Source organism: Festucalex cinctus, chromosome 1 (assembly GCF_051991245.1).
Source record: "Festucalex cinctus isolate MCC-2025b chromosome 1, RoL_Fcin_1.0, whole genome shotgun sequence".
Lineage (NCBI taxonomy): Eukaryota > Metazoa > Chordata > Actinopteri > Syngnathiformes > Syngnathidae > Festucalex > Festucalex cinctus.
Window position 1 is genome coordinate 11,647,542 of NC_135411.1, and position 27,926 is coordinate 11,675,467.

The window sequence follows — 27,926 nt, forward strand, 5'->3', positions numbered from 1 at the left end:
ATTCACGTTTGCATATTCATTTTCCATTTAACCACCAAATCCATTCAAATGGGTTACTAATTGTACTTTTGTTGAAAAACTCGTCAAAGTCCTCAAAAAACGAATAATCCAATTAAACAAAGTGCACTTATCTACACTATAAACTGGCCAAAGCGCTTTACCAAGCCTCATATCGGAGTATACTGACGCGCTAATGATCAGGCAGCATCAACCTTTAGTTTAAGAGAACTTATTTGTTTGCTTCCTAAATGTGAATGAGTTCTTAATTCCTATGAAGAACACGTGAATGAAGCTAACCAACATTGCACAAAGCTTATCTAAATACTTTACATAAATATTGCAAAGCACTCAGTGTTTCTGATGAGCTTCAAAGACACATTCGTCAAGGACACACCCACTCAAACAACAAATAGCCAATCCCGAGTACACAAACGCACCGCCATCATCTTGCTGGTTGTCACACAAATACACTACGCAGGTTTTTAATGAGGTTTTTTCCCCTGGGTGTTTTTGTGCCTTTTTGCCTCCTGCCTCCCAGAGGGAACCTGACCCAACTAGGTCAAACGTTTGACTTTTATTTCATTTAATTGCTGACATGCTGCGTGCCAGCACATACTCATGTCGGGCACATTAGTGCTCCAGTTTAGCGCGCAAATTCCGTGAAGAGCGACAAAAGTTGTGGCCGGCGCGCTCTAAATGGGTGATTCTTAAGTAGCCGACAGGCTAATTGTAGCACGCATCATAAAGCAAGCACGCTAAAATCCGGAGGGAGTGAGGTCTGGCCTGCCTGCAGCCTGACAATAGAGGTAACAAAATATTCCTTTACTCCCACAAAGCAATAACAAAGTATCGTTTTTCTTGCTGACATTGTGCACAAGTACCGCAATGTCACTATGTCATCACTGTGATGCAACGCCTCCATTAAATCATACACAACTCGTAACTAGCTTTGGCTGGCAAAATCATGCGTCGGCTGGAAGAATTAGATATGTACATTTGTATATAGAGCTGTACACGAATCGGTGGTGACTCAAACTGGGTATAGCGAATTGGCTGTTAACTCATTTGCTCACAATAACGTGTAAATATGTTTGTTTGTTTTTTAATTATGTTCTAAGTGTCCCAAAGACGTATTTATACGTTTTTTGTTTGTTTTGTTTTTTATGCTAGAGCATACAGAAGGCTTTGATGCAGCCTCCCAACTACAAAGAACGGCTGCGGAAATTGTAGTTATTACACAAATGGCCAGCAGGTGGCAGCAGAGCAAAGGAGATCAACCAGGGCCATCTAGAAAAAAAGCTAAATTACTTACAATTTTAAATAGATTTTTGAAAACTGATGAAACTTAGCTCTCTTATAATGCTAATTGCTGCAAAAAGGAAACAGATAGAAACATACTTTTTTTTCCTGATGAAAGAAGAGACTGTAATCTTTCTTTTGATAGTTTCCATGCTTTTATAGCAATAGAACAAAATATTCTGTGGGCCTTGCAAAATCCAGTAAAACAGCCGGGAGTGAACAGGATTGCTTCTGTGAAAATGGCTGGGTGTGAATGAGTTAAAAATGAAAACAAAAAAGCCAAATTCGACTCACATTGTGTTTGTAAGAGATGGCCACACATTCACACGTTCCACATGTACGTGTGACGTCTATATGTGGGAGTAGTAGCGCCTAGAAATCATGCTACATTCAAAGACAACACGAAAGCTTTCGCGTGTGTAAATGGAGTATTTAGCCGGCTATCGAGTATTAAATTCAACTAATAAGTCAATGAAGCCCAGCTAGACAGTTTATCAAGGCATACAAACAGAGTTACGACGCTGGAGCAGAGACAAATAGGTTAGCTTAGCGCTAGCTAGCAGCAATTCCCCAAGCGGGTAGATTTACATTTTTCCAAAAGGATAAGTGGTTCAGAAAATGGATGGATAGAGGTGTTCTGCCATTCGACTGTATGGCGAGAGATTATGGAGGTTAAAATAAGTTGTCTTAAACTAAAAGGCTGATGCTGCCTGATCATTAGCGCGTCAGTATACTCGGATGTGAGGCTTGGTAAAGCGCTTTTGGACAATTTATGGTGTAGATAAGTGCACCTCGTTTACTTTGATGATCACGTTGGATTATTCATTTTTTGGGGGACTTTGGCGTGTTTTTCAGCAAAAGTACAATTAGTAACCCATTTGAATGGATTTGGTGGTTAAATGTAAAACGAATATGCAAACGTGAATTTGGGCAACAAATCCAGGCAATAATTCCATCAGCCATCATCCGAATTTGACAAAATCTTCAAGACTGGCTTTGAAGAACAACTGAAATGGCAAAAACGCGATTAAAATGGTCACTTTAAATGAACATGGCAGACTTTCTAAAAGTCTTTTTGAGACTTTTCAAATTTCATCTCGCTAAGTGAAACTAGTTTCGGGGTGTGTATTTTATGGCGCGTCAATGAACTTTGCTGATGACGAAAACTCAAAATCTATATAATCACATTTGGCCGTTTCTCTATGTGCTCCAGATTTAGTAGCAATCACAAAAATGTCAGGGTCGAGTCGCTCCTCAAAGGCCAAAATGCTTCTAAAATGTTGCTAAGTGAAGGTGAATTCATGGGGTGTTTTATAGAAAGTCCTCAAACTTCTGTCCACACACTAAGGAAAAGTCAATTCCATCTTTAGGTCAAGATCATCTTTAAAGAACTCTTCAAAATCGCCAAACACCATCAAAATGGTCACTTCAAACCAAAAACGCGAGTCATCAAACTTCACGCACAATCCACAATGACAAAATTCTTGAAAATGCAAATGATGAGAGCACACGTGCCAGCTGTGTTTATGTGCTCTGGACTTCTTACGAGGGGGAAGTGAGTACGTGTGCAGATCAATGCCTCGTCACACGCGCTGGCTCAGCACGACGACACAGGACATGTGATGTGTGGACTCTGCTTAGCTTATGTGGCTGCTTAAGTCTTCACTTTTTTTTTATGCTGCATGCACACACTTCCCCGTTCCTGTTCCTGTGCTGCTGTTCAGCAGCCAACCTTGACCTAGTTTAACCCTGAACATTTTTTTTTTTTTTTTTTTTTTTTTACGGCAACATTTTTTTTGACAAACAACTGATCGCACCTCCATGTGGATAACCGGTTACACATCCCTGTCAAGAACGTTACAGATTAAGCAAATGCATCCGCCATGATGAAAACTTTGCACAATTGAAATCATCCGTATCGAACATCCACTGGAACAAATCATCAACTTTGTGCCACACAACAGATCACATCCCCTGTCCACAACTACAGTATTTATATATTTATTTGTAGGGGTGGTAAAAAAAAAAAAAATCGATTCGGCAATATATCGCAATATTACATCGCACAATTTTTGAATCGATTCAATAGGCGGCCGAATCGATTTTTAAACATCCATTTTTGATAGAAAATATTCACCAAAACGTCTTAGGGTTCACACCTTAATTAAGCATGAAATAATGTTATATTAATGGAATTAAGCCTTAATATTTTATTTCAATGCTGTTCAAACATGAAAAAGATTACAACCTGTATAAGACTGAAGTTTCAGATAAATCAATAATACATTTTCATAAAAATCTTACACTGTACAAGTTTATTGATTAGTATTTTCTAAAGTTGAATTTAAAAAAAATCGCAACAATGGACTTATAAATTCGTATCGGGATTAATCGGTATCGAATCGAATCGTGACCTGTGAATCGTGATACGAATCGAATCGTCAGGTACTAGGCAAACTCACCCCTATTTATTTGTAACATCCAAGGTCACCTTCCCCCTTGCGTTGTTACACACTGTAGCATGTAGTCGGAGTGTCGTAGATCTTGGAGGCTGCAGCTTGAACTGGATGAACTCCAAACAAGTTGGCTCACAGCCCGCTTGTTTTGTATTCCGCCTCCAATTAGTCAAGGCTACCGCCCCCTGCTGTCCGGCTCCATTCAATAGCCAGGTCAGCGAGCACACAAACGGCAACATTAAAATCTGATTTGGATGCGACAAACTGGGCCAAAGGTCCTGCAGCATCACCCTGCTTTGGGGCATTGTGAACACACAGTCAGCATGAGGAAGGCGTGTCTTATCAAAAGATGTTGTAAAAAAAAGTAAATACATGTTTGTAACCTTTGGAAAGTGACACTGTAATGATTTCTGAATGTCAAGGAAGCAGTTTTGAAGGAAAGGGTGGTGCTAAAAAAAACACTGCAGTCCATGGAATGACTTGACCTTCAACCAAGGCGAGTTATATAGCCTAGTACAGGGGTGTACAAACTTTTTTCATTTGAGAGCCACATAGAGAAAATCCTAAGGACGCAAAGGCCACAGAATGTTATGAAGAGAAATTGTGTTTAGCTCTAAAAATTGTACAAATAATTTATTTGTGCTTTTTCATATTTAGGAAAATGCTACAGTATATAAACCAATTTATTTGTAATATGGCAGTAGGGTTATTATAGTTTTGGAATTTTCCATTTTAGTTTTTGTTTTGAGTTTTTTTTTTTTTTTTAATTTAATTAGTTTTAATTAATTTTCAGGGTGGTTCTGTTAGTTGTTTTTTTTTAAATTAGTTTTTATTCTTTGATAAATGCTTAGTTTTAGTTTAGTTAGTTTCAGTACTAGTTTTAGTTTTTTTATGTGTATTACTTGTGCGCAATATTTAAAACACATCATGCGCGTGACGTCATTATTCTGGTTTATATCAAAATAAATTTACTAAAAATCACATTTAAAATCATCCCCAAAGGCTCATGCATTAAATTAAGTACCAAAGACCAAAACGAAGGACATGTTTGCTATAATTATAGTTAGTTTTATGTTAGTTAGTTTTGTAAACATAAAATGTAGTTTCAGTTAGTTTTCTTTTTTTTAAAAAGCATCTTCGTTTTTATTTTATTTCGTTAACAGAATTGTTTTTGGAATTTTATTTTTTTCGTTAGTTTTAGTTAACTAAAACAATCTTTAATAGCACCTGTGTTTTTCGACACCTTCCTTTCTTACATTGACCATCTCCAAACATTTTTGTTTGTATTTTATTTGAACTGAGTCGAATGCCATTTGTAGCATATGTCGCGGGCCACTAAAAAATGGACGGCGGGTCGCAAATGGCCCCCGAGCCGTAGTTTGGACACCCCTGGCCGAGGAGACAAGCCACCAGGAATGCGCAGCCTTGCCCCCATAAGAGAAAGCAAATATGAACTGTATTGACCATTTGCACCAATCAATCATACTCCCTATTGAAATCATCACGGCAAAACCAATCACACTCCCACATTGCGAATTTCGCCCAAGACCACCGATCACATCCCAACATCGACAACTTTGTACCAAATAATTAATTGTACCCCATTTGGCAACCTTCTATGAACTATTTGTCGCACCTCACAACTCTTTTTAAAAGAATCATCCAAATAATCATTCTTACTGCACATTTTTATTAGCATCAAAGACAATTCAATCTTCAATTAAACTAAGTTTTCCATAAATATCATAATTTAGAGAACTGTTTTTGTAAACATCAAAGACGATTTTTAATGTTTAAAAAACAACAACACTTGTTTGTGATCTTCAAAGACACATTTTGAGTATGACACGACCTAGCATACAATTTAAATCTTCATTAGCATACAGTACTTTTTCTCAACATCAAAAACAAGTCTTCAAGCATAGTTTATGCAGACAATTATGAATCTTCAAAGACCCTAACACACTTTCGCAAACAACTAAAAACAATTTAGAAACATCATGTAACTGAACAAAAACAATTTAGAGAACCTAGCATAGTTTTTTTTTAAATCATCCAAAACAATGTTTGTAAACACGAAATATATTTTAGTATTCAGTTAACCTAACTCCCGGTAGTTTTTCATAAACATTTAAATAGACAATAGTCTTCACTGAAAAGGCCCCAAGTTTTTGCTGAACATCAAAGAAAAGTTTGAGTCTTCAAAAAACCGTTTTGTTTTTTTGTTTTTTTGTTTTTTAACATAACCCTATCCAATGCTAATCCTCATTTCCGCTATACACCACTCGCACTGTCAAGGTCCGCAAGTGGCCAACCCTTAAATATCGGCATCAAGTGATCAGACCGACGCAGGTGGTGAGATAACGCCTCTCGCAAACGGCTTATCTCGCCACTCGGCAGGATTGAGTCATAAGCGTTATCTCCCGCGGGCCCTGAAGGCATCACACACACTTGATTGACTTTGGTCTGCTTCCTGTTTACATTTCTAATAGGGCAAGCCAGTGATAAAGTCAGGATGACAAACTGTCAATCACGTCAATTAAGCTGTTTCTAATATTTTGACTTAATTGACTTACTATTTCACCAACTAATTTACCCTATAAATTTATTTTTATTCTAAGTAAGTGTCCATATTAATATTGCTTACGACTACGAAAATAGTTCTAAAACATTTTTTCAACAACTTTAATTTGGTTATCTTACTTTTTTTTTTTTTAAATCTCTTTTTCCATACTTTTTAATTTTCCGTATATTTCCATCATTTATGTGTCTATCTAAAAATGTATTTTCACTTATCTACGGTCCGGATTTGCAGCTTCATTTGTTTTGAAGTATCCATTCAATATCCTCCATTTTGTGTGCTGCACTGTTCATCCTCTTTTTCCTCCTCTTCCTCCCCCAGCACAATGGCAGACGTATTGATTGTGACCTGACGTGACAGCGGTATTGATCGGCATTCCTAAGATGAGCGGTGAGAGCTGACAGTCTTCAATACTAACAATATCACGGCATAGTAAAAGTCTGTAAACACCCGGCGGTAGAAACGCTACAAAATGCCGCAGTACAGGCCGAAAAGGGAACCTGGGAATTCCCTGCTCTCAAATCCGCATAATTACACGCCTCCGTGTGTCCCAGTGGGCTCCTTGGGAGGGGGACAACAACTTAAATCCACTTTCTGTGTTTTATTTCTTACTTGTTCCAACATGAACTGTGCTAAATTTGTTTTTACACCTGTATGAGAGTTTGAAAGCCTAAATCTGAGGTGAAATCCTTACCTAGTCTTGAAACCCTCATTTAAAAACCCAACTTGAACCCCTAACTCTCACTTGAAACCCTAGCCCAAGGCTTGGAACCCTAATGCTGATTTGAAATCCTAAAATGAAACCCTAACACTGACTTGGAACCTCAATTTCAACCTCGAACCCTGATTTGAAACCCTACAGGAGGGATGTGCAACTGGCAGCCCGTGCCCACACTCGAAGTGGCCCTCGTTGTCGTTTTGAACATAAAAATGTTTACCCTAGAGGAGCAGTTTTAAGTTGTAACAACAGTGTTCACCAGTAGATGGCAACCCTGATTCGAAACCACTTTGAAACCCTAGATTCAGATCCTGGCCCTTGTTTGAAACCTCAATTTGAAAACCTAATATTGCTTGAAACCCTATTTTAAAATGCTAACTCACTTGAAACTAGGGATGTAACGAAAAGCGCAATATCGTGATATTGTGATATTAAAACTGCCACAATATCGTCGTCGTCATGTTCACAATATTTAAAAGGAAAACATCTGTTAAAAAAAGTCAGGTTGATTTTCATTTGTGCAGTTCTAGCACAATCTAGTGGCTAGTTTATTAGTGCAACTTAATTTTCATTAGGGATGTTTTGGCCTTCCATGTTTAAAATCTATGCTAATTGTCAGATGAAGGGGAACCTAACTTGCTTGTGACGTAATCAATGTGTGCAAGTAAGTGCTTCAATATGGTTATTAGCGATTGTAGGTGGTTTATATGCATTGCAGTTATGTACAAAAGCACAACATTGTGCTTTTTTTTAGTATGAGCTCTCTCTCTCTCTCTTGTTTTTTTTTTTTACAATATTGTGATATTTTTTTTAAATATCGCCAACCCCCCCACAATATCGTGATAATTATTGTATCGTGACCTTCATATTGTGATAATATCGTATCGTCATGTTTAGATATCGTTACATCTCTACTTGAAACCCTACTTTTTAAAACATAAATGTTCTCTCAAAGTCTAATCCTGACTTGAAACCTTGTTTTAAAACCCTATTCATTTTTAGAGACCATAACTGTGGCTTAAAGCTCTTATTAGAAATCCTAACTGACTAGAAATCCTACTTTTTGGAACCCTAAACCTTGTTTGAAACCATAACGCTGACTTGATCCGAATATGAAAACCTAGTAATTGCTTGAAACCCTACTTTGAATTCAAAACACTTATTTGAAACTCTAACTCTGGCTTGAAATCTTATTTGAAACCTTAACCCTTTTCCTGAAAACCTCATTTGAAACCCTAAGCCTCAATTTAAAGCCGAACCTTTCTTTGAAACTAACATAGGCTTGAAATTTTAATTTGAAACATTAAACCTGGATTGAAACTAACCCTAAATTCTAACCCTAACATTTGCTTGAAACCCTATAATTTGAAACACTAACCCTGACTTGAAACCCTTCTTTGTAATGCTTCTTTGAAACTCTAACCCGAGCTTGAAATCTCAATTTGAAATCTTAACCCTGGTTTGAAACCTTGATTTTAAACCTTAAAAGGTGTCTTGAAACCCTAACCCTGACATGAAACCCTAACTCGCAATTCTTAAATTCCTCCCAAATGGCATTTTGCAAGCCAATCACTGTAAGAAAAATCAAATGATGCACTCAGGAACCCTTGCAAAGAGGAACAAGCTTGACAAAGCACAAGCACTCCGGGCGCCACTATAATAACTCTCACGGACTTTGCCCCACTTTTATCTCTCTGGCCCTGTACATTCACCTTCATCATTCACTCCACTCATAAAGCAGCAGAAGGGCCACGTGTCCACAGACACATGAGCCAGCAATAAAAAGAATATGTCATCAGTCAGTAACTTTCGCACGTGATTCATTCACCGTTTCTATGGAAGTGAGCAAAAAACGCACACGCTGAGCAAACATCCCATTTCCGCAGGAAACATCTGATCAAGTGTGTGTGTGCGTGTGTGTGTATATGTCTGTATGTCAGCTCAGCACTCTGAGTCACTGTAGTATTTATTAAAAAAAAAAAAAAAGAGGCATTAGACACTGCAAAGGACAATGAAGCCATTGTTGTTTCGGCAACAAATGCTCATGATCAATATAACCTGCTGCATGTTTCATTGTCATTTAAAAAAAAAAGATTATATAAAGTTAAACGTTCTATCTCTCTATTTTAAATTTACTTTGTAAAACAAAACAAACAAAAAAAAAAACTTCTTGATTTTACTTTTGAAACGGGTCAATGATCGCCTGCATGTTTTATCCTCAAAATGATTTTGTTACTGTATTTTTTTAATTAGAAAAAAAAAAAAAAAGTACAAAAGAAGGCGTATCCATTTCTTTTTTACATTTGGGAAAAAAAATCCCTGACTTTTATCCCCCCCCCCAAACCTGTCAATGGGACCCCATGCATATTTCTTCAGTAAAAATGGGTGTTTAAAATATTTTTTATTTTTATGTAACAATTTTTTTTTTTTACTTTTAAAAAATAGTTGATTCATTTTGAATTATTTAAAGTTCTTGTTGCACATTTGAAAAGAAAATCAAAGTAATGTTAAATTTTGTTTTTAAATATATTTATATACATGAAATTATATACATATACAATGCATATGTGCTTTTTTATTTTTTTTATTTTAATGTAATTTAATTACACCTCCTGTGATGTTATAAGCATTTTTACAATTGTGGCCTAATCAAAATGTATAGGCTATGGCTCACATGCCGCATGTTACCTCTTTGTGTTGGAACACAACGATATACATTTCTGACATTTTCTGTTTATTTTTATATATTTATATCCACTTGTCGACAGTTGGCGTGACACGTGCCTATACACTTGAGTCTATTTTGCTCCTGTGAATGAATGAGGACTCACCATTTCACATTCCGGGTGGGCAGGAAGGGTGGGCCAGCCAGAGGGGGGGAGTGTGTGTCGGTCACATTATGCAGGAAAAGGCCCAGCAACAGAAGCACATTAAAAATAAAATCAGAATCAGATTGGGTATTCATGCTCCCAGTAGGGGAGGTATAAAAACAGCCTAATATAACCCATCTGCTATTTATGTGCACAATCCCTTAATAAACAGACAATTTCCAAGATATATTTTGTACCTGACTCTTCCCAAAACGCTCCCAGGCTGTGTTGCAGACTCCTGGCAGAAGAAAGGAGCAGACACCTGTAAAGTCAGCTGCATTCACTTCACAGCCAGAAGGAACCAAGCCGGCCTTAACCCCGCCCCCTCCTAATCTCGAAATGCCCCCCCCCCCCCCCCCCCCCCCCACCCCCACCACCACCACCACCACCCACACGGCTCCAAAACAGGCACTGCGCCCCACCTACCAAACCTCTCACAATGCTACTGCCATCTAGAGCCGATTTGAAGGAGCGAGGCAACTTAAAAAGAAACATATGATCAGCTGGAACCTTTGGCCACTAGAGGGCAGTCGGGCTTCATATGACAGAAATGAGAAAGAAACCTGCGGCTGTATTGCGACACATCCCTTCCATTTCCGGTTCTCTGTTATATCACACATTGAATTCTTTCTTTCTTTCTTTCTTTCTTTCTTTCTTTCTTTCTTTCTTTCTTTCTTTCTTTCTTTCTTTCTTTCTTTCTTTCTTTCTTTCTTTCTTTCTTTCTTTCCTTCCATCCACCCACCAATCATCCTACAACGAAACAGATTGTATTCCAAAAATGTTTACAGTATATTCACTCCCAGCCATTTTCATTCAGCCATTTTCATTCATTCATTTTGACTGATTTTGAAAGGCAGACAGAATATTGTGTTCTATTGCTATAAAAACATCAAACCTACCAAAAGGAAAAAAAAGAAGTATATTTCTGTTTCCATTTTGCAGCAATTATCATTAGAATGTAGCTAAGTTTCATCAATATTCATAAATCTGTTGAACATGGTTGATTTCTTATACTCTGCTGCCACCTGCTGGGCATTTTTTTTTTAGGGGTTAGGGGGTTAATAACTACCATTGCTTCAAGCATTCTCTTCAGTTCAGAGGCTGCATCAAAGCCTTCTGTAGGCTATAGCATAAAAAATAAAAAATAAATAAAAATAATAAAAACTTATAAATACATCTGGGAGCATGGTAATATTTAAAATAGAATGTATTTATATGTTTTTGGGAGCAAATGAATTATTATTGTAACCCATTGTAACATGCAGTATGAACATTAACACTGTGCTTGAATACTGTATAAGAAAATAAAACAATAAAATAAATTACTACCTAAATAGTGACTCAAAATGTATTGCAAATAGGAGTTAAATAAAAGTTGTACCTAAATAATTGTTGAAAAGCAAACAGTTCTTAAAAAATAACAGGTGTAACCGCAAACCTACAGGTGAGCTGGTCAGTCATGATGAAGTGACACATTCCCATTCGGCTAACATGCTAACAAGGCTAACAAGTACACAGTCACTTTACCTTCTTTGTGTAACTTGCTTGTTGTGAAGCATCGCCAAAATGACACAGTAGTGTGGTACCACTTGATAAGAAGTCGAATAATCATCCCTCTTCCCCTTTGAAACAGTCAAACAAACTTCATATGTTGAAATATTTTGGTGGTCAATGTTGACGCTGACGTTTGGCTAGTTATCATGCTTCGCTAACAGCTAAGCTAACTCATGCCACTGTTTGCTCCTATTTCTGTAACTATAAATAATAATAATAAAAAAAATCAAGACTCTCAAACATGTTTTATTATCTTTTAATGATTTTCCGTGATGCAAGTGAAACTATTTGGCGCAAACAATCTACTTCGCATTCTCTTGTGCACAAAAGGACACCTACAGTGTAGGGGGAAGCAGGGCCAAAAGGGGGGCGGGTGTTTTCGGGGTTATAGTTGTCGTTCAAAAGTTAGTCCACTGTGTAAGTGAAGTGTGCACGGAAGACGTCGTCCCCTCATCGAGGTCCACGCCGGCTCCTAAATCAGACGTCTACCTGAGTTTCATCTTGACAGGTGTAGACTTTAATAGTTTGATGCTACAGGTGCTTCAATTGCCTTCCAGTCAAGTCTGCGCTTCTTACAAGCTAAAGTTTTCCCTCCCCCACCTCAACTGCTATACCAAAAGAAAAGCGAGAATCAAATTCTGCTTTTTGTTTACAAGTCCATTCAACAATCTTTAGTATTGCTCTTGCTACATTGAAAAAATAGAAAACTCACATCTGAACGGTTGAGTTGTGGTGTGTGCGGAAAAGGAGGCTCCTTGCCCTTTGTGTCTTCATGATGATGTCGAGTAAACACATAGCCCCTTTCACACTGGCTATCTATGCAGGCATTTTTTATTTTTTTTTGCAATCCTGCATGAAGGAACAGATGTGGGATGTCCACTTGCGGATGTGACGGCTTCAGTCAAGATCTCAGGGATTATTGGAAAAATGGAACCACCCTTTGCTTTAAAAGCCCCTTACACACTGCCCATCTAAGATGTTTCCCCAGCTCAGTCATTTGTGTATGTTACCGGGATAATCAGCGGGGTGAGGTAGACCCGCAAGTCTGACGGCTTTTGACATAGCATCAGAGGCGGAACGTTAGGTACCGATACGAAATGTAGGTGTGTTAATGTCAAACTTAATTAAAATCAGTTGGTTTTCAAGCTGGGCGGCACGGTGGATGACTGGTTAGCACGTCCGCCTCCCAGTTCTGAGGACTTGGGTTCGAGTCCAGGCTCCGGCCTTCCTGGGTGGAGTTTGCATGTTCTCCCCATGCCTGCGTGGGTTTTCTCCGGGTACTCCGGTCTCCTCCCACATTCCAAAGACATGCATGGCAGGTTAAATGGGTGCTTCAAATTGTCCCTAGGTGTGCTTGTGAGTGTGGATGCTTGTTCGTCTCTGTGTGCCCTGTGATTGGCTGGCAACCAGTTCAGGGTGTCACCTGCCTACTGCCCAGAGCCAGCTGAGATAGGCTCCAGCATCCCCCGCGACCCTTGTGAGGAATAAGCGGTCAAGAAAATGGATGGATGGATGGGTATGTTTTAAGTAGTGTTCTTCCGATACCGATACTGGTATCGGCAGAGGCGCCGATACTGCATTAAAACAGTGGTATCGGTATCGGTGAGTACTCAGTAGTAACATGCCGATACCATTAATTTCAAATCTAATATAGGATTTTGGATGCAGCATCTTGTGTCTTGCTCGTGCATGACAGTCACTGATATGTGACATGTTCACTGCATGCCGATCTAAGATATCCTATTGGCCCTTGAATGCTCTGAACCAATGGCAGGACAGCTTTTTCATGTTGAGGAAAAAAAACAAACATAGGTATCGGTACTGGTACTGCAAAGCTGGGTATCGGTATCGGGGGCCAGAAAATGGTATCGGAACAACACTAGTTTCAAGTAACCTCACTAGTCTAAAAATGACATTTTTGATTCACATTACATTTGTGGAACATGAGTTATGAAGCAACATACAGTCATTTTTATCCGTCTCAATGCTGTCAATCACACAGTTGCCGTAGCGGTTCATATGATAAGCCAATTAAAAACTAATTTTAAATGTTAAATTGGCAGTCATTGAAGTCAACATTTCTTGACAATAACATATTATATGTGACCTCACTAGTCTAAACATGACATTTTGATCAATATTACATTTGTGGAATATGAGTTATGCAACAAAATCCAGCCGCATTTATCCATCTCAAGGGGTAGCCATTTTGCCAAATGCTGTCCACTGAAGATGACATCACAGTTGCTCAGGGCTCAGGCAACGACCAATCACAGCTCACCTGTGTTCTGAAGCTGAGCTGTGATTGGTTGTTACCCTAGTCCTGAGACACTGTGACGTCATTCTCACATGACAGCAAGTGGCAAAATGGCCGCCTTCTGATTCTAATAAAAACTGCTGGATATTGCTGCTTAACTCGTCCCACTAACGCAGTGCTTCTCAATTATTTTCTGTCATGACCCCCCTAGGAAGAAGAAAACATCTCGCCCCCCCATACGCTTCGTCATATTTCCTCGTCTGTCTCTTTATCTCCGTCTCTCTTCTCTTCCCTGTTAAATATTTTTTCATGGTGTCACTTGAGGGTCTGCTACACTTCATGCCTACACTTCATACTCATACTCTGTGCTGTGTGCAAAACGCGCATGCTCAGTGCAAACAAAACCCCTACACCACCGAGTGAATGCTCCCTGCGCACACTCTGCCAATGACAGCGCCACTGCCCCCTAATGTAGTGGAGGTGCAATTGCACTTTATTTTAATACAGTAAAAAAATAATAATAATAAAAAAGCATGTTCCTCGAGGTCAAACGCGCCCCCCTTGACGAAGCCTCGCGCCCCCCTCGGGGGGCCCGACCCACTATTTGAGAAGCACTGCACTTACGCAATATTAACCAGAATACCGGATTTAGTCTAGTGGGGCTTCATATAACATATTATTGTCAAGAATTCTTTTTTGTGTTGACCTCTGCAGCTTTATTACAAATTCACAATTGTACTTTACCTTTGTATTCTTTGCCCTTTCTGCCATGTCTGTCGCTGCTGCTTCCTGCTCCCTTAAAGAAGCGTCCGCTGCGTCAAACTCGCCCCTGAGGTCACTGAGTTTGGCGTAGCCCTGGCTGTATGAAAGGGGCTTCTCAAGGGTTTTTAAGGGCTTAAGATTTGCGGTATCAAAGGTGGAATGACAGCGATGCGAAAAGGAAGAGCAGGCAACTGAATCTGCTCGTTTGCATTTCAAGCCCCTTTCACACTGTCGATCGAAGAAGCATTTTCCCGACTTACTGTACTGATTTATGGAAATGGTTTGTGGTCAACCTGTGAATTTGTGGGCTCCACAGTTGGGCAGTATGAAAGAGGCTCATGACAGTTTTTAAGAGCATTCTGGATTAGCATCAGAGATGTGTGTGAGGATCAATACCCGAGTCCCGAGACCCACTAGCCATGTTCCTTTTGTGTTGAAAGCATTTGTAACTGTCTGAATGTCTGAACTGTAGGTATGGCAATATCCCGCTGTCTGAAAGCCAAATACTGTTTCTTTGGTTAACAGTGTGAAAGGGGCTTCTAAAAGTTCTTAGTAATCCCTTTAGGATTCCGCAGAAGTGCTGGGTGTCACCTGGCCCTCGTCTCCCTGAGCGTCCTCCTCCACGGCCGGCGCCGTGTCTGCCGCTGCTACTTCCCGCTCGCCGACCCCCCCTAAAGAAGCGTCCGGCGTGTCGAAGGACTCGCCCCCGAGGTCGCTGAGTTTGATGTAGCCCTTACTGTTGGAGCGCTCCAGGCGGGGGCAGCTGAAGCGCCTGGCCCGCTCTCCCTGGTGGCACACGGTCACCGACAGGCTGCAGCGGCGCGCTGACCTCGGCGGGTCCGTGAGCGCGTTGAGGGACAGGCGCGAGCCCATCGCCCTGACGACCGGGGACGGCGGGAGCAACTGGGGCGGCTCAGCGGCGGGGACGTCCACCGGCGGGGGACTGGTCTTTTCTTCCTGCGCTTCCTCGTGGTCGTTCTCCGCCTCGATGACCACGTCTTCCTCCGCCTCGCAGTTGTTGAGCTTGATGACCGGGAGGGTGAAGGCGTTTACCGAGGAGGTGACGATAGACGTGGGGTCCCACTGGCGGGGCTGGGGGGCCTCCTCGCCACCGTTGTTGTAGTCCTTGTAGATGCTGTACACTGTGTCCGTGAAGGTCTGCACGTCTTTGGACCAGCTACGCGACGGACGCCGGAACACCTCGTCACTGCCCAACGCGGCGGACGAGGACCAGGAACTACGGCCTGCCGGGTGACTCCCAGATGGACCCTCTGCGCTCTTGGACTGGGTGTAGTTTACCAAACCGTTAAGAGGTGAGTACTCCTTGGAGCGGACGCTGTGCAGGTCTATAACCGTGGAGTAGATATCCCTCAGATTGATGATTTTGGTCTTCTTGTCGCGGTTCTCGTGAAGGACGGCGTTGGCGCAGATGAAGAGGAAAATCCCGATGCCCATCACCAGTGGGCCGAAGACTTTGAGGTTGTCGGAGTACAGGTAGCTGTCCAGGAAGTCGCACAGGAAGCCGCAGTGGGCCGGGGTCGGAGCAAGGTCGCTTCTGTTGGAGTGGCTCTGGTTCAGCAGGTTGAAGGGATCTCGGCCCAAGTGGGCGGACGCGTTGGGACTTTGGGAGTAACTCATCCTCCCGTGGTGTACCCCCGTCCGGCGGCGCTCCTGGTATTGCTGCTGATTCTGGCTGGGCCAGTACCCGAGCACCGCCATGGAGATGCCCACCAAGAGGACCACCAGCCCGACGGCCGCTACCAGGCCAGCAGGCGAGCACAGGTTGAGCTTGCCCTTCACCACCACCACATCATTTTTCTTCTTCTTCTTCGATTTCCGCTTCTTCTTGTTCTCGGCGCGGTTCTTGGAGCGCAGGGAGTCCTGGCGCCGGTTCATGCGCAGCAGGCCGCCCGTGGCGATCATGGCGGCGCTCGGGGAGCGGGCTTGTCACTCAACCTGGAGGGGCGGAGCAAGAGGCACAAGATGAGGGTCCGCGCCGAGCAGATGGCAGACGCTTGCTGTAAACCAGAGATTATACGCGTAATCCTGATTTAACACAGTGTATGGATGGATTAGCAACTGGAGTTCCACCATCAGATGTTCGTAAAGAACCACTGCTATGATGACAAAGAGATTTTCAATTTGTATTTTATATTTAATACAGAGGGCTGCTTCCTTTGTAAAATGTAGAAAGCAATATGATTTTGACAGCTGTTTTTAAATCAGTTCCTACCAGTAGAGCCCCACGCCACTGAAATGTGATTTAAACAAATATATATATTTTATATTTCTTAATATATTATTACTAGTATTTTTTTAATTTAATAATGTGAAGTAGTGCATAAATTGTGATAATTGTTTGTGTATTCAGGCCCTGGTTTGGTATTTAAACAACCGACTGGGCATCACTCGCATAATTATGCAAATTTCGTTATCAGCTGACAAAGCAGTTACTATGAAGCCCCATTTGTAAAATGATTATGTATGACCCAGTCTTGATTATTGCAGCTGTTCTTGTTTTGTTTTTGATTAACTTCCAATGTGTCTCTGTCAGTGGTGACTCACTCCACTAGAAAGTGATTTTTTTTGTTTTGTTTGTTTAATACGCCCCCAATTCAAATTATCATATTTGTCAGTACTGGGAATTAATGCAAGTAGTCTAGTATTGACATCTACATGGCACTGTTGAGAGTTACACATCAGACAGTATGTTGGTCACCCTACCCTTAGCAAAAAGTAGTACAACTGAAGTATACTTTTATAAAGTATATAAAGTATACGTTTATAAAGTATACTCTGAAATATGTACCGTACCTGTAGTCTACCACAAAGTATACTCATTTCATACTTGTTCATACTAAATTAAAACATATTCATTTAATATACTTCTAGCATTCTAGCTGTATACTTGTAGTCCATAGTTTAGTTTACAGGTTCATGCTTGAAACATTTTTTTTTAAATAGTCTTTGCTATGACATATATTTGTCTGAAGTTTTAAGTAAACTAAGTATATAGTATACGTGAATAAACTACTCTTAGCTGAGGGTATGCTCGGTTCTTTTCAAACAGAATTTGGGGGTGGGATGTCTTCATTGTACGCTAAGAATTTTCCCTAGCAACAAGTGACTTATTAAAAAAAATACATCACATTGACTAATAGTTTTTAAAGAGGAAGTCAACCCAAAACATTTATTTACAGTAATATATTTTATGCAGCCCACTAGTATAAACACTGCATTCTGATTAATATTGTGTTTGTGGAATATGAATTAAGAAGCAAAATCCACCCATTTTTATCTCTCTCAGGGGTCGGCCATTTTGCCATTTGCTATTGACTGAAAATGAATGACATCACAGTTGCTCAGGGCTGAGGGAACCACAAAGCACGGCTCACCTGATTTCTGAAACTGAGCTGTGATTGGTCGTTACCTGACAGCAAAAGTGTCCCCCCCCCCCTCCAAAAAAAAAAAAAAAAAAACGAGACGAGACCGAGGTTTTAATCCCCAAAAAAAGGAAATTCAATAATATTTTAAACCAATGTAACATTATGCACAGTTTGAATAACAAAATATAGGGAAAACTGCAATTAAATTATATTGCACATAAACAAACGAAAAAATTATCTACGTAAACGTGTAAAACCGACAAGTTCATAAAGATTAAATACAAATGTATTGAACTTAAATTACTTGGGAAGCAATTATTTTCAGTACCACTAGAGGGAGCTGTCATAACTCCTGTGGTAAGATTATTTATCATCTGTGAGATTAAGTACATAAAATGAATTGGAGTAAAACAATGGGCCACACCAAAAATGCCTGTACTGATACCGTAAAAAAGAGCGTAGTATCGTGATACCGATACAATATTGATACTTCAAAACATGTAAGTTGAAGATTATTAACAGTGCTCCCATTCCACATGATTATCTTTGTCATTATAGTCCCAATTAGAGATAGACCGATAAGGTTTTTTTCGGGCCCGATACCGATACCAATTATTAGTAGTGAAGGATGCCGATAACCGATATTTGGAGCCGATATTCATTTTCACTAAAAAGGGACATCAAAATTTGGAAAAAATACAAACTCCAGCTCTTATCTTTTTTTTTTTTTTTTTTTTTACTTTTTTTTTTTAAGCACATGTATATTGAGCAACTTTTAGGGTTAGTAAAATATTTTTAAGGGTTTTTTTTTTTCCCCAAAAAATCTTAGTCAATAGACAAGTTCTGGGATCTCCCAGGCGCAGTAGCATGTTTTCAAAAGTTAAATAAAAACAAAACAATTATTTTCTACAAAAAATAAGTCTTCCAAAATTTCCAAATATCCAAAATATTAAATTTTTACTTATCTTAGTTTTAATTTCAATCAAAAACAGAAGGTGCAGAGAGTTTCAAGGGTCGACAAAAATGAAAATAAAAACCTTTTTTAAACATTTACATTTAAATTAGTTCCCTGAAGTTAACACTTAAAAAAAAATAAAATAAAAAAGGATCTATTATCGGCCATATGATTCTTCAAAATGGCAGATGCCGATATTTCTCAAAATGCTGAATATCGGCGCCGATAATCGGCCCAGCCGATAATCGGTCTATCCCTAGTCCCAATATTTGAAATTCTGGTATCGGCATATTGATTCGTTGCTGTTACTACTGGCAGAAGGAGAGACATTTGGCTCTATTTTTCCCACAACCATTGACACAAAGTCAACAAGTACGTGCTCAGGGAGGATTTAAAAAGCGTACATCTTGCAAAAATAGAACCGCAACCAATTATTTTTAGCTTCAGTGGGCGAGTCGCTCCGGTCCGGTTTGACCTACAGACGGAAAACGCACCACTTCAGCTATATTAGTCATCAAAAAGCCAATCTGATGCCACTGGATCTACACGGCGCAAAGGAGGGAAAAAATGAGTGCTGGCTGCTGCTCCTCTGCTATCTGTATGTTTATCTCCGACATCGCCGAGCGAGAGGATGTGATGTGTCCAGACAGGAGGCCAGCGGGAGTGTTGAGCCCACCTACGCCCTCCCACCCACAGTCCTTCCCGTTCTCTGAGCGAATCAATCTCAACACCAACGTGCCTCGAGATGACAGCCATAATACACGCGCACACACACTAGTGGGACACTTCATTAGGTACGGTGCGCTCACAAGGGGTTTCGCAACATGCCACAACCTCCTCGGGGAGTCGGCACAACTGCACATGCTCAGATAGAAAATGTTGAGCCACTCTTCATACAATTTTCATAGTACAGTACGTCTTGAATAGGGCTGGGTATTGCCGCCGACCCCACGATACGATACGTATCACGATACAGGGGTCACGATACGATACGTATCGCGATACATATGTATCCCAATACATGATCTTCAAGGCGATACGTATCCCGATATTTTACATTAATTTACTTGCATTTTATAGTAACAGTCATATGTATACCTAAAGGATATGTTTATTATGCTGGATGACAAAAGTATTTTTGTTAGCAGCTCTTCTGGTTTACCACCAAGCGGCATGCCTGCTCTAAATGTGTACGCACTGCAGAGCAAGGAGCAGTTTTCACAGACACACCGGGAAAATTTATTAATAGCATGAGCTCATATGAGCAAAAATATCAAAGTGTTAAAATTACAGCTCTAAAATGTGCTTATTTGAAATATTTGGGGAAACAAAAACAGCCTTTTTTTTCATGTAACACATTCTATTTAGTTTTTAAACAAAATATAGGAAAATTGGTACATTAAGACACATGTGCCATGTTAAGTTTATAAGTAAATAAATGTTGATATTCTTCCTCTGCTTTAATTTTTCTTAGCCAAGACACAGTGTCCAATCACTGGTGAGCTATTTTTGCATTAATTGAAGTCAATTAACTTCAAAGACGCTGCTGGTTTTTATTTTTTAGGTACAATGCAAGCTGCAAAGGCAAACATTAACTGCCTATTTGAAGTTGACGAGCAATATCGATTCTGATGCCTGCGTATCGATACGTGTATTGTAATGAGGCCCACAACGATATATTGCTGTATCGATTTTTTGGGCACACCCCGAGTCTTGAACATCGGTTCAATTTTGTGCCATATTTGATTAAATAGGTGAAAGCAATTGTTTTTCTCCATATACTGTAAATAATTACAGTAGCGGTATGTACATATAATTTCATAGGTGTTTCCTTTTTTGTTGTTGTTGTTGTTTTTTTTTTTTTTTTTTTTTTTTTAATAGATTTGCAAATATCAACTAATCTGCAATAGTGGGATGTCGTGTAGAATTTTAAAGAAAATTTTTTTTTATTCCATTTTGGAGTCCGTAGTACTAGATGTGTTGGTTGCACCTCCAGAAAAAATTAGCACAATACAAGAGTGATGACAACCCAAGAATGGTGGCACCAGTGGCAGGACATCAACTCAGCTGACTTTACATCCGGCAATAGTTTGGCAGGTAGCAAACAAGCGCTCATCTTCATTCCCGATGCAAATCCGTCGCAACGTGTGGCATAAATCTGCGCAGAGGTGTGTTAGACCATGTGTTGGTACTAGGGTGATGTGATCGGAAATCGGGCCCGATCACGTGGTTGCTGACTCGATTGGAATCTGACATTGTCTCCTGATCAGGACGCGGATAAATATGTGAGGTTATTATTATTTGTTTTTTAAATCACTTTTTATTAAATCAGGAGTTGGGCTGTGGCACAGAGTGACACTTCATTTTTCAACACAGTGCATGCGGCATGGCGTCACTTTACGACAGTGACTATTAATGCCTTGGAGGGGCGGAGCTAAACAAGGAAATGGTGACGAGGTATTTTGGAAATAGATGATAATATTACATACAATATTTATAATACATTAAATACATTTTGTTTGCTGGCTTTTCAAAATGCAGCCTTTTGTTTGCTGTGAAGTTGGCTTATTTCACACATATATCTACTGTAGTTTTTCTTCCTAAAGTAAAACAACATTAGGTTAGCCCATCAATTTGTGTGGCTACAGCAGGTTCTCAAAAATAAAGCTCTTGTGAAAAATTTATATACTGGTTAATAATAGCTGTTTGAGTAACTAATAGATGTGCCAAAAAAAAGGGGGGTTAAATGGTTTACTTAGTTTAATTAACAACTGTCCATTCACCATATAAAAGATGTTGGGGTAGTTTTGTAAAAAAAAAAAAAAAAAAAAATCTCCTTAACTCATTTGCTCCCAATAACGTGTAAATACGTTTTTATGTTTTAAGTTTCCCAAAGACGTATTTATACGTTTTTTGTGTTTTTTATGCTAGAGCATACAGAAGGCTTTGATGCAGCCTCTCAACTGCAAAGAACGGTTGCAAAAATGGTAGTTATTACACAAACGGCCAGCAGGTGGCAGCAGAGCAATGGAGATCAACCAGGGCCATCTAAAAAAAAAAAAGCTAAATTACTTACAATTTTAAATAGATTTGTGAAAACTGATGAAACTTAGCTCTCTTCTAATGCTAATTGCTGCAAAACGGAAACAGATAGAAACATACTTTCTTTTCCTGATGAAAGAAGAGACTTTAATCTTTCTTTTCATAGGTTCCACGCGTTTGTAGCAATTGAACACAATATTCTGTGGGCCTTGCAAAATCAGTCAAAATCCAGTAAACCAGCCGGGAGCGAACGGGATTGCTTTTGTGAAAATGGCTGGGAGTGAAATTAATAAAATGCTGGGATATCAGATAGGGACTCGAAATTGGCCGATCTCAAAATGAGGTGGCTCTGACTCGGGTCCAAAAAAAGTGTGATTGGGACATCCCTTGTTGGTACCTTGATCAATTTACTCAGGGGTATTTTCTCCCAGGCGCCAAAAGGCTTTTTAGCAGCAAAAAGTTTCGATAACTTCATTATTTCTCATGTATAATTCCACCTTTAAAAACACATTTTGCCACTTCCTGCCAACTTAAGATGACATCACGAGTGAAACCACCAATCACGGCTCTCCTGCTTTTTGGGTTTGGTCATGTGATGTTAGCAAACTGAACCATGATTAGTCCTTTCCTGTTTCCAGAGCATGCGTGATGTAATCTTAAAGGAAGTGTCAAAATTTGCTTGTAAGGGTATTAATTGTACATGAAAAATAATGACGCTGTCACATCAATTATAGACAAAATATGGCTGAAAATGGCAAAATGAGTCAAGTATCCCTTTATGTCAGAAATGGTGGCTGCGCAGAATCTCCCATCGACATAATTGTGTCAATTCTGGACTACTCTTCCTGCGCCACTATTTAGACATGGTCCAAGCAGCTGTCACCTTTATACTGACTTTTTGACAACACGTTGCCATTCTGCGAGTGTCCAGGGTCAACCCTTGGACCCCTGTTGTTCAGTCTCTATATGTTTAACCTCGGATCATCAAATGCTTCACAGCGCCAGTGTTGGCTAAACGGCTCCATCTCCATGACATGCGTCAATCAAAATCCAATTTGTAAAGGCAAATTATTCACATTCGACCACGTTAGCTTGTGCAGGCGTACCTAATGACGTGTCTCATGCACACGTGTAATTACGAGATATCAACATGATACGGTGATTACGCCATAGTAATTAATCTGGGGACGGGCAAGCTTTTTCCAGATACCCGGAATATGTAATCATGCACTCGCTTTTCAATTTTTGCATCATATTTAAGCATGTGGTTGGAGGTGTGTGTTTTTACGTTTTGGGTGTAGGGTGGGGTTTATAGGAGGGTTGTCTTGAGTGGGTGTGGACCGTTTTGTGTGTCTGCAAAGCTGTTTGGTTCGGGTCTATAATGTTGGAATACGATAAAGACGAGGAGGAAGGGGAGCTAGGGGGTGGGGGGCTTTATTTTAGCTCAATGTTGCACGAGTAATGTTCTGTTGACATGACAGCACATCTGTTTCCCCTCTGTATGTGTGCGTGCGTGTGTTCGTGCGTGTGTGTCGCTGAAAATGTCCAGAACCGACACACGAGGCTCCAAACGCGGCCGAATTTGGGCTCACAAGAACGCGGCCAAAAAAAAAAAGAAAAAGAAAAGAAAAACATGCACACGCGAAACAATAAATGCACGCAAGAGACATTGAAACCAAAAAGTTCGGCCGCATCACTCGGAACCGTGGTGCGTTCACGGTCTTCCATGTCGCGCGGACACTTCAATCCAACAAGGTGTTCTTTTGAAACAAGAAATCGTTTATTTATTTATTTTTTTTTGCCGCTAATAGAGATGGATATGAATCAGGCTTACCTGCTTAGAAATTGGGGGCATCCTCAAAAGGAGGCATCGTCGTCGATGTGCGCCACTTTGGTGGCAGAGCTACAAGGAAGGGAGAGAAAGAGAAGGGGAAAGGGGGGGGGGGGAGAGAGAGAGAGAGAGAGAGAGAGAGAGAGAGAGAGAGAGAGAGAGAGAGAGAGAGAGAGAGAGAGAGAGAGAGAGAGAGAGAGAGAGAATGGATGCACCTCAAGCTCAAAGGCAAAAGGAAGCAAAGCAAGGCACGGCAGGCGAAGCAGGCAACAGGGGGCGGGCGAGAGGAGAGGAAGAGGAAGAGGAAGAGGAAGAGGAAGAGGAGCTGCTCAACACTGATGCCCATTTGTCATCTTTGACTTTTATGTATGATGGCAATAATCCACTTGGATCTCCTTGAACACAGAACTGCATCAATGTGTTTTTTTTCTTTTTCCAATGTGTTGTAGTTTGCTGTCTTACACGACTGCAGTGCATCTTAAATCATTTACAGTCCCCTTCAAAAATATTGGAAAGTCAAAGTCCTTTGTTTACCGGAAACATTTGGGTATATGCTTATGTTTTATATTGTCATGTAGGACACTGCGATGCTCACCAGATATTTGCACTGCAGCATCCGTATACAGAATAAACAATTTGACTGACCATGTGAATACTGAATACTAGGGGTGTGCTCAAAAAAATCGATACGGCAATATATCGTTGCGGGCCGCATCACAATACACGTATCGATACGCAGGCGTCAGAATCGATATTGCTCGTTAACTTTAAATCGGCAGTTCACGTTTGCCTTTGCGGCTTGCATTGTACCTAAAAAATAAAAACCAGCAGCGTCTTTGAAGTTAATTGCCTTCAATTAATGCAAAAATAGCTCACCGGTGATTGGACACTGTGTCTTGCTAAGAAAAATGAAAGCAGAGGAAGAATGTCAACATTTATTTATTGATAAACTTAACATGGCACGTGTCTCTGTACCAATTTTCCTATGTTTTGTTAAAAAAAAAAAAGTGTCTTTTTTGGGATACATATGTATCGCGATACGTATCGGATCCTGACCCTGTATCGTGATACGTATCGTATCATGAGGTTAGCGGCAATACCCAGCCCTACTGAATACAGTGTTCCCTCGTTTTCGGCTGGGGTTAGGTTCCAAAAAATACCCGCAATAAATGAAATCCGCGAAGTAGTTAGCTTTATGTTTACAACTCTTATAAATGTTTTAAGGCTCTAAAATCCCCGACCACACAATTTATACACTTTTCTCATTGAGGCATTTACATGTTCTCACATTTCTATCTTGTTCAAACATTGACAATGTTCAAACCTTCATAAATTTTATAAAATGGGTATATTACTGTAAAAAAAAAAATGCAAAATTGCACTTAAAAAAAAATCACCGATACAGCGAGACCGCGAAAAGTGAACCGCGTTATAGCGACGGAAGACTGTATTGTCATCATGGGAGTTGTGGCGGCTGGATGAGCGAGTGAATGAGTGAGTGAGTGAGTGAGTGTGTCACGATTGGTGGGGTGTTGGAGGCAGGACCCAAATGCAGGGGGGCAACAAAAACAGGGCAAGGCAGGGATGCAAGTAAAAAAGGGGAATTTAATTAACAAAAAAATGTAAACAAGGTAGCAAGTCCGCTTCCCAGTTCTGAGGTCTCCGGTTCGAGTCCAGGCTCTGGCCTTCCTGGGTGGAGTTTGCATGTTCTCCCCGTGCCCGCGTGGGTCTTCTCCGGGTACTCCGGTCTCCTCCCACATTCCAAAGACATGCATGGCAGGTTAATTGGGCGCTCCGAATTGTCCCTAGGTGTGCGTGTGAGTGTGGATGGTTGTTCGTCTCTGTGTGCCCTGCGATTGGTTGGCAACCAGTCCAGGGTGTCCCCCGCCTACTGCCCAGAGCCAGCTGAGATAGGCGCCAGCACCCCCCGCGACCCTTGTGAGGAATAAGCGGTCAAGAAAATGGATGGATGGATGGATGGATGTAAACAAGGTACTATGGAAAAATACAAATTTACAACGTCAAAAACAAACACAAGGCATGGCATGGATAACAGGGCCAGCAACAACAACAGTAACAGGAACAGCAACAAGAAAAATGACTCAACAAGAACTGAATGGAAAACAGGTGACTAAATACACACAGACTAATTGACAATGACTAGACACAGCTGGGCAAGACACAAGTGGCAAGGGAAGCTGATTGGTGGACACACTGGGAAGGGAAGACACGCAGGTGGACAAGGTTAACAATAACGAGACTAGGGGAAACAAACCAGAAAGCAGAAACAAACATGACAAACTCAAAAACCCAACAAAAGTAGCAAAACCAAACCCCAAATCATAACAGAGTGAGGGTGGGGGGCGTACACTGGAGCATTAAAATCATATAAATGACACTAACGGTCAGCCGTATTCAACACGAGGGGAGAATTATGGGAAATTGACTGGCAGTCTCAGGCACCTAAGGGTCAATAAAGTCGGTGAAAAAAAAAAAATCAATTCTCAGGCTGCAACCAAGCAGCCAATCAACAAGTAAATATCCACATGCAGGCTACCACTAATGTCAAAAGTAGACATCGCTCTTCAAAGATAGAACAGGAGAAGGTCGTTCCTCGCTTGTCTGGTTGAGATTCGTCACCGTTATTGATTTTTTTTGGTCAACTTTTATAGTTACCGTCACTCTTTCGAGCAGGTCAGGCTGTAGGTGATTAGTGACTTTTGAAATTTTTGAAAATAATTTTTTGACTGCCTATGTTTGGTGTTAAAAGTCTGCTGCTACTCCGAGAGCCAAAAGGAAATCTGTAGTTTCTAAAATTTCAGTAGTCTGGAATAACTTGCCTGCAGAAAATGCTTAAATCTTGACTTACAACTTGTTTTTATACTCTCGCATGTACAGTGGTACCTCTACTTACGAAATTAATTGGTTCTGGAAGAAAGTTCTTAAATAGAAAATGTTGTAAGTAGAGACGCATTTTCCATGTAAATGACCTAATCCGTTCCAAGCCTCCCAAAATTCAGACAAAAATGTTTTATAAAGCATAAAAATGCATCAAAACATGTAACAAATACATGTTACAATTAGATTATTGCACAATAAATGAGAGTTGCGCATAATGTAAAAAACAAAGAATAGAGTAAAGAATAAAAATGATGGTCATTTACCTTTGTAACTGCTGTCCTCATCGTTTTTTGCCCTCTTTGGTTCGTGTTCTCCTCTCTCAGAAGTGTTTTTTTTTTTTTTTGCCTGGTGTTTTGTAATGAACTGATGCATGGATGTTTGCTCTTTTTTTAAAAAAACAAACAAAAAACAAAAAACAAACAAACAATGCTTTGTAAATGTCCAAGGCAAACATCATCTTAGTGAGCAAACGCCCGACTGGTGAACACTTTTTCTGGCTGATTCTTTTAAACAAATTCTGAAACGTCATGGAAACTTCCGGTATGGCGAGGCATCTTTTTCAAAAAAAAAAAAAAAAAAAAAGGCCCGTCTCGTCGCAATTAAAAACTTACTGTGCCTTCATCAATCACCAATTGTTTGAATTTTTGCACAAATTCGTTGGCCGTTAGTTCATACATTTACGAAAAACTATCGAACACCTCATGGGCCGCGGGATGAATGAGGAGGACGCTGCATAGACACCGATCTAGTATACGCTCATAGGTACCTATGGTAGGAAATAGCCATAGCCGAAAGTATGTTGCGTTCGGTAATGTATTTTTACCTTTCGTATCTAGAAATTTCTTTCGTAACAAGAGGCAATATTTTCCCGTTGAGGCGTTTCGTAACTCGAAAATTTCGTATGAAGAGACGTTCGTAAGTAGAGGTTCCACTGTAGTTAAATCACAAACAGGTCTGTTTTATTGCCACTTCTCCTCTCTCTTTCCCACTCCTCTCTTGACTGATTGTGATGCTGTTGCAGGATGGATTCAGGCTTCAGCACCGACTGACCAGGTCAAGATCTGAGGTGGGCCACTTCCTCGCAGCCGTTGCTATGGAGATTTCTCTATCGACCGCCCGGGCCAGCTCCTGAGGAAGAACCACTTCCCCAAAGGCGGCTTCCTGCGGCGCTCTCATGAATTGGACTCTCGGGTTGGTACTAGTTAACACTGTATAGCACCTTTGTGTTAACTTGTTAACCGAGTCAAGGTTTGGTCTGGTCAAGGTTTTCTTGCCTGGTTGCAGGGTTTAGATCGGGAGATGTCGCAACTATTT

General features: G+C 40.4%; 2 protein-coding genes and 1 long non-coding RNA gene across 3 annotated transcripts in view; 1 reads left to right on the forward strand and 2 right to left on the reverse strand.

Moving 5' to 3' along the window:
- epb41l3b (erythrocyte membrane protein band 4.1-like 3b) overlaps window positions 1-10,246 on the reverse strand; it is a 57,657-nt gene extending 47,411 nt beyond the window's left edge. Inside the window, exon 1 of the mRNA XM_077516499.1 lies at window positions 10,122-10,246. The gene's annotated coding sequence lies outside the window, so the exon portion shown is untranslated. The remainder of the gene's footprint in view (window positions 1-10,121) is intronic.
- LOC144016000 (uncharacterized) lies at window positions 499-27,791 on the forward strand. Its single transcript, XR_013282823.1, has 3 exons — window positions 499-806; window positions 6,658-6,726; window positions 27,634-27,791. It is a non-coding gene; the product is annotated as an uncharacterized LOC144016000 (long non-coding RNA).
- tmem200cb (transmembrane protein 200C, genome duplicate b) lies at window positions 11,719-23,856 on the reverse strand. Its single transcript, XM_077516368.1, has 2 exons — window positions 23,715-23,856; window positions 11,719-16,453 (listed from the first exon to the last, which is right to left on the reverse strand). Exon 2 carries the CDS (start codon window positions 16,418-16,420, stop codon window positions 15,059-15,061), a length of 1,362 nt encoding a protein of 453 aa, XP_077372494.1. The 5' UTR covers window positions 16,421-16,453; window positions 23,715-23,856; the 3' UTR covers window positions 11,719-15,058.
- Window positions 27,792-27,926: the final 135 nt, after the last annotated feature.

Bases quoted from the DNA above. Each gene is read 5' to 3' on its own strand.
- tmem200cb (XM_077516368.1), bottom strand. From the start codon at position 16,420: ATGATCGCCACGGGCGGCCTGCTGCGCATGAACCGGCGCCAGGACTCC.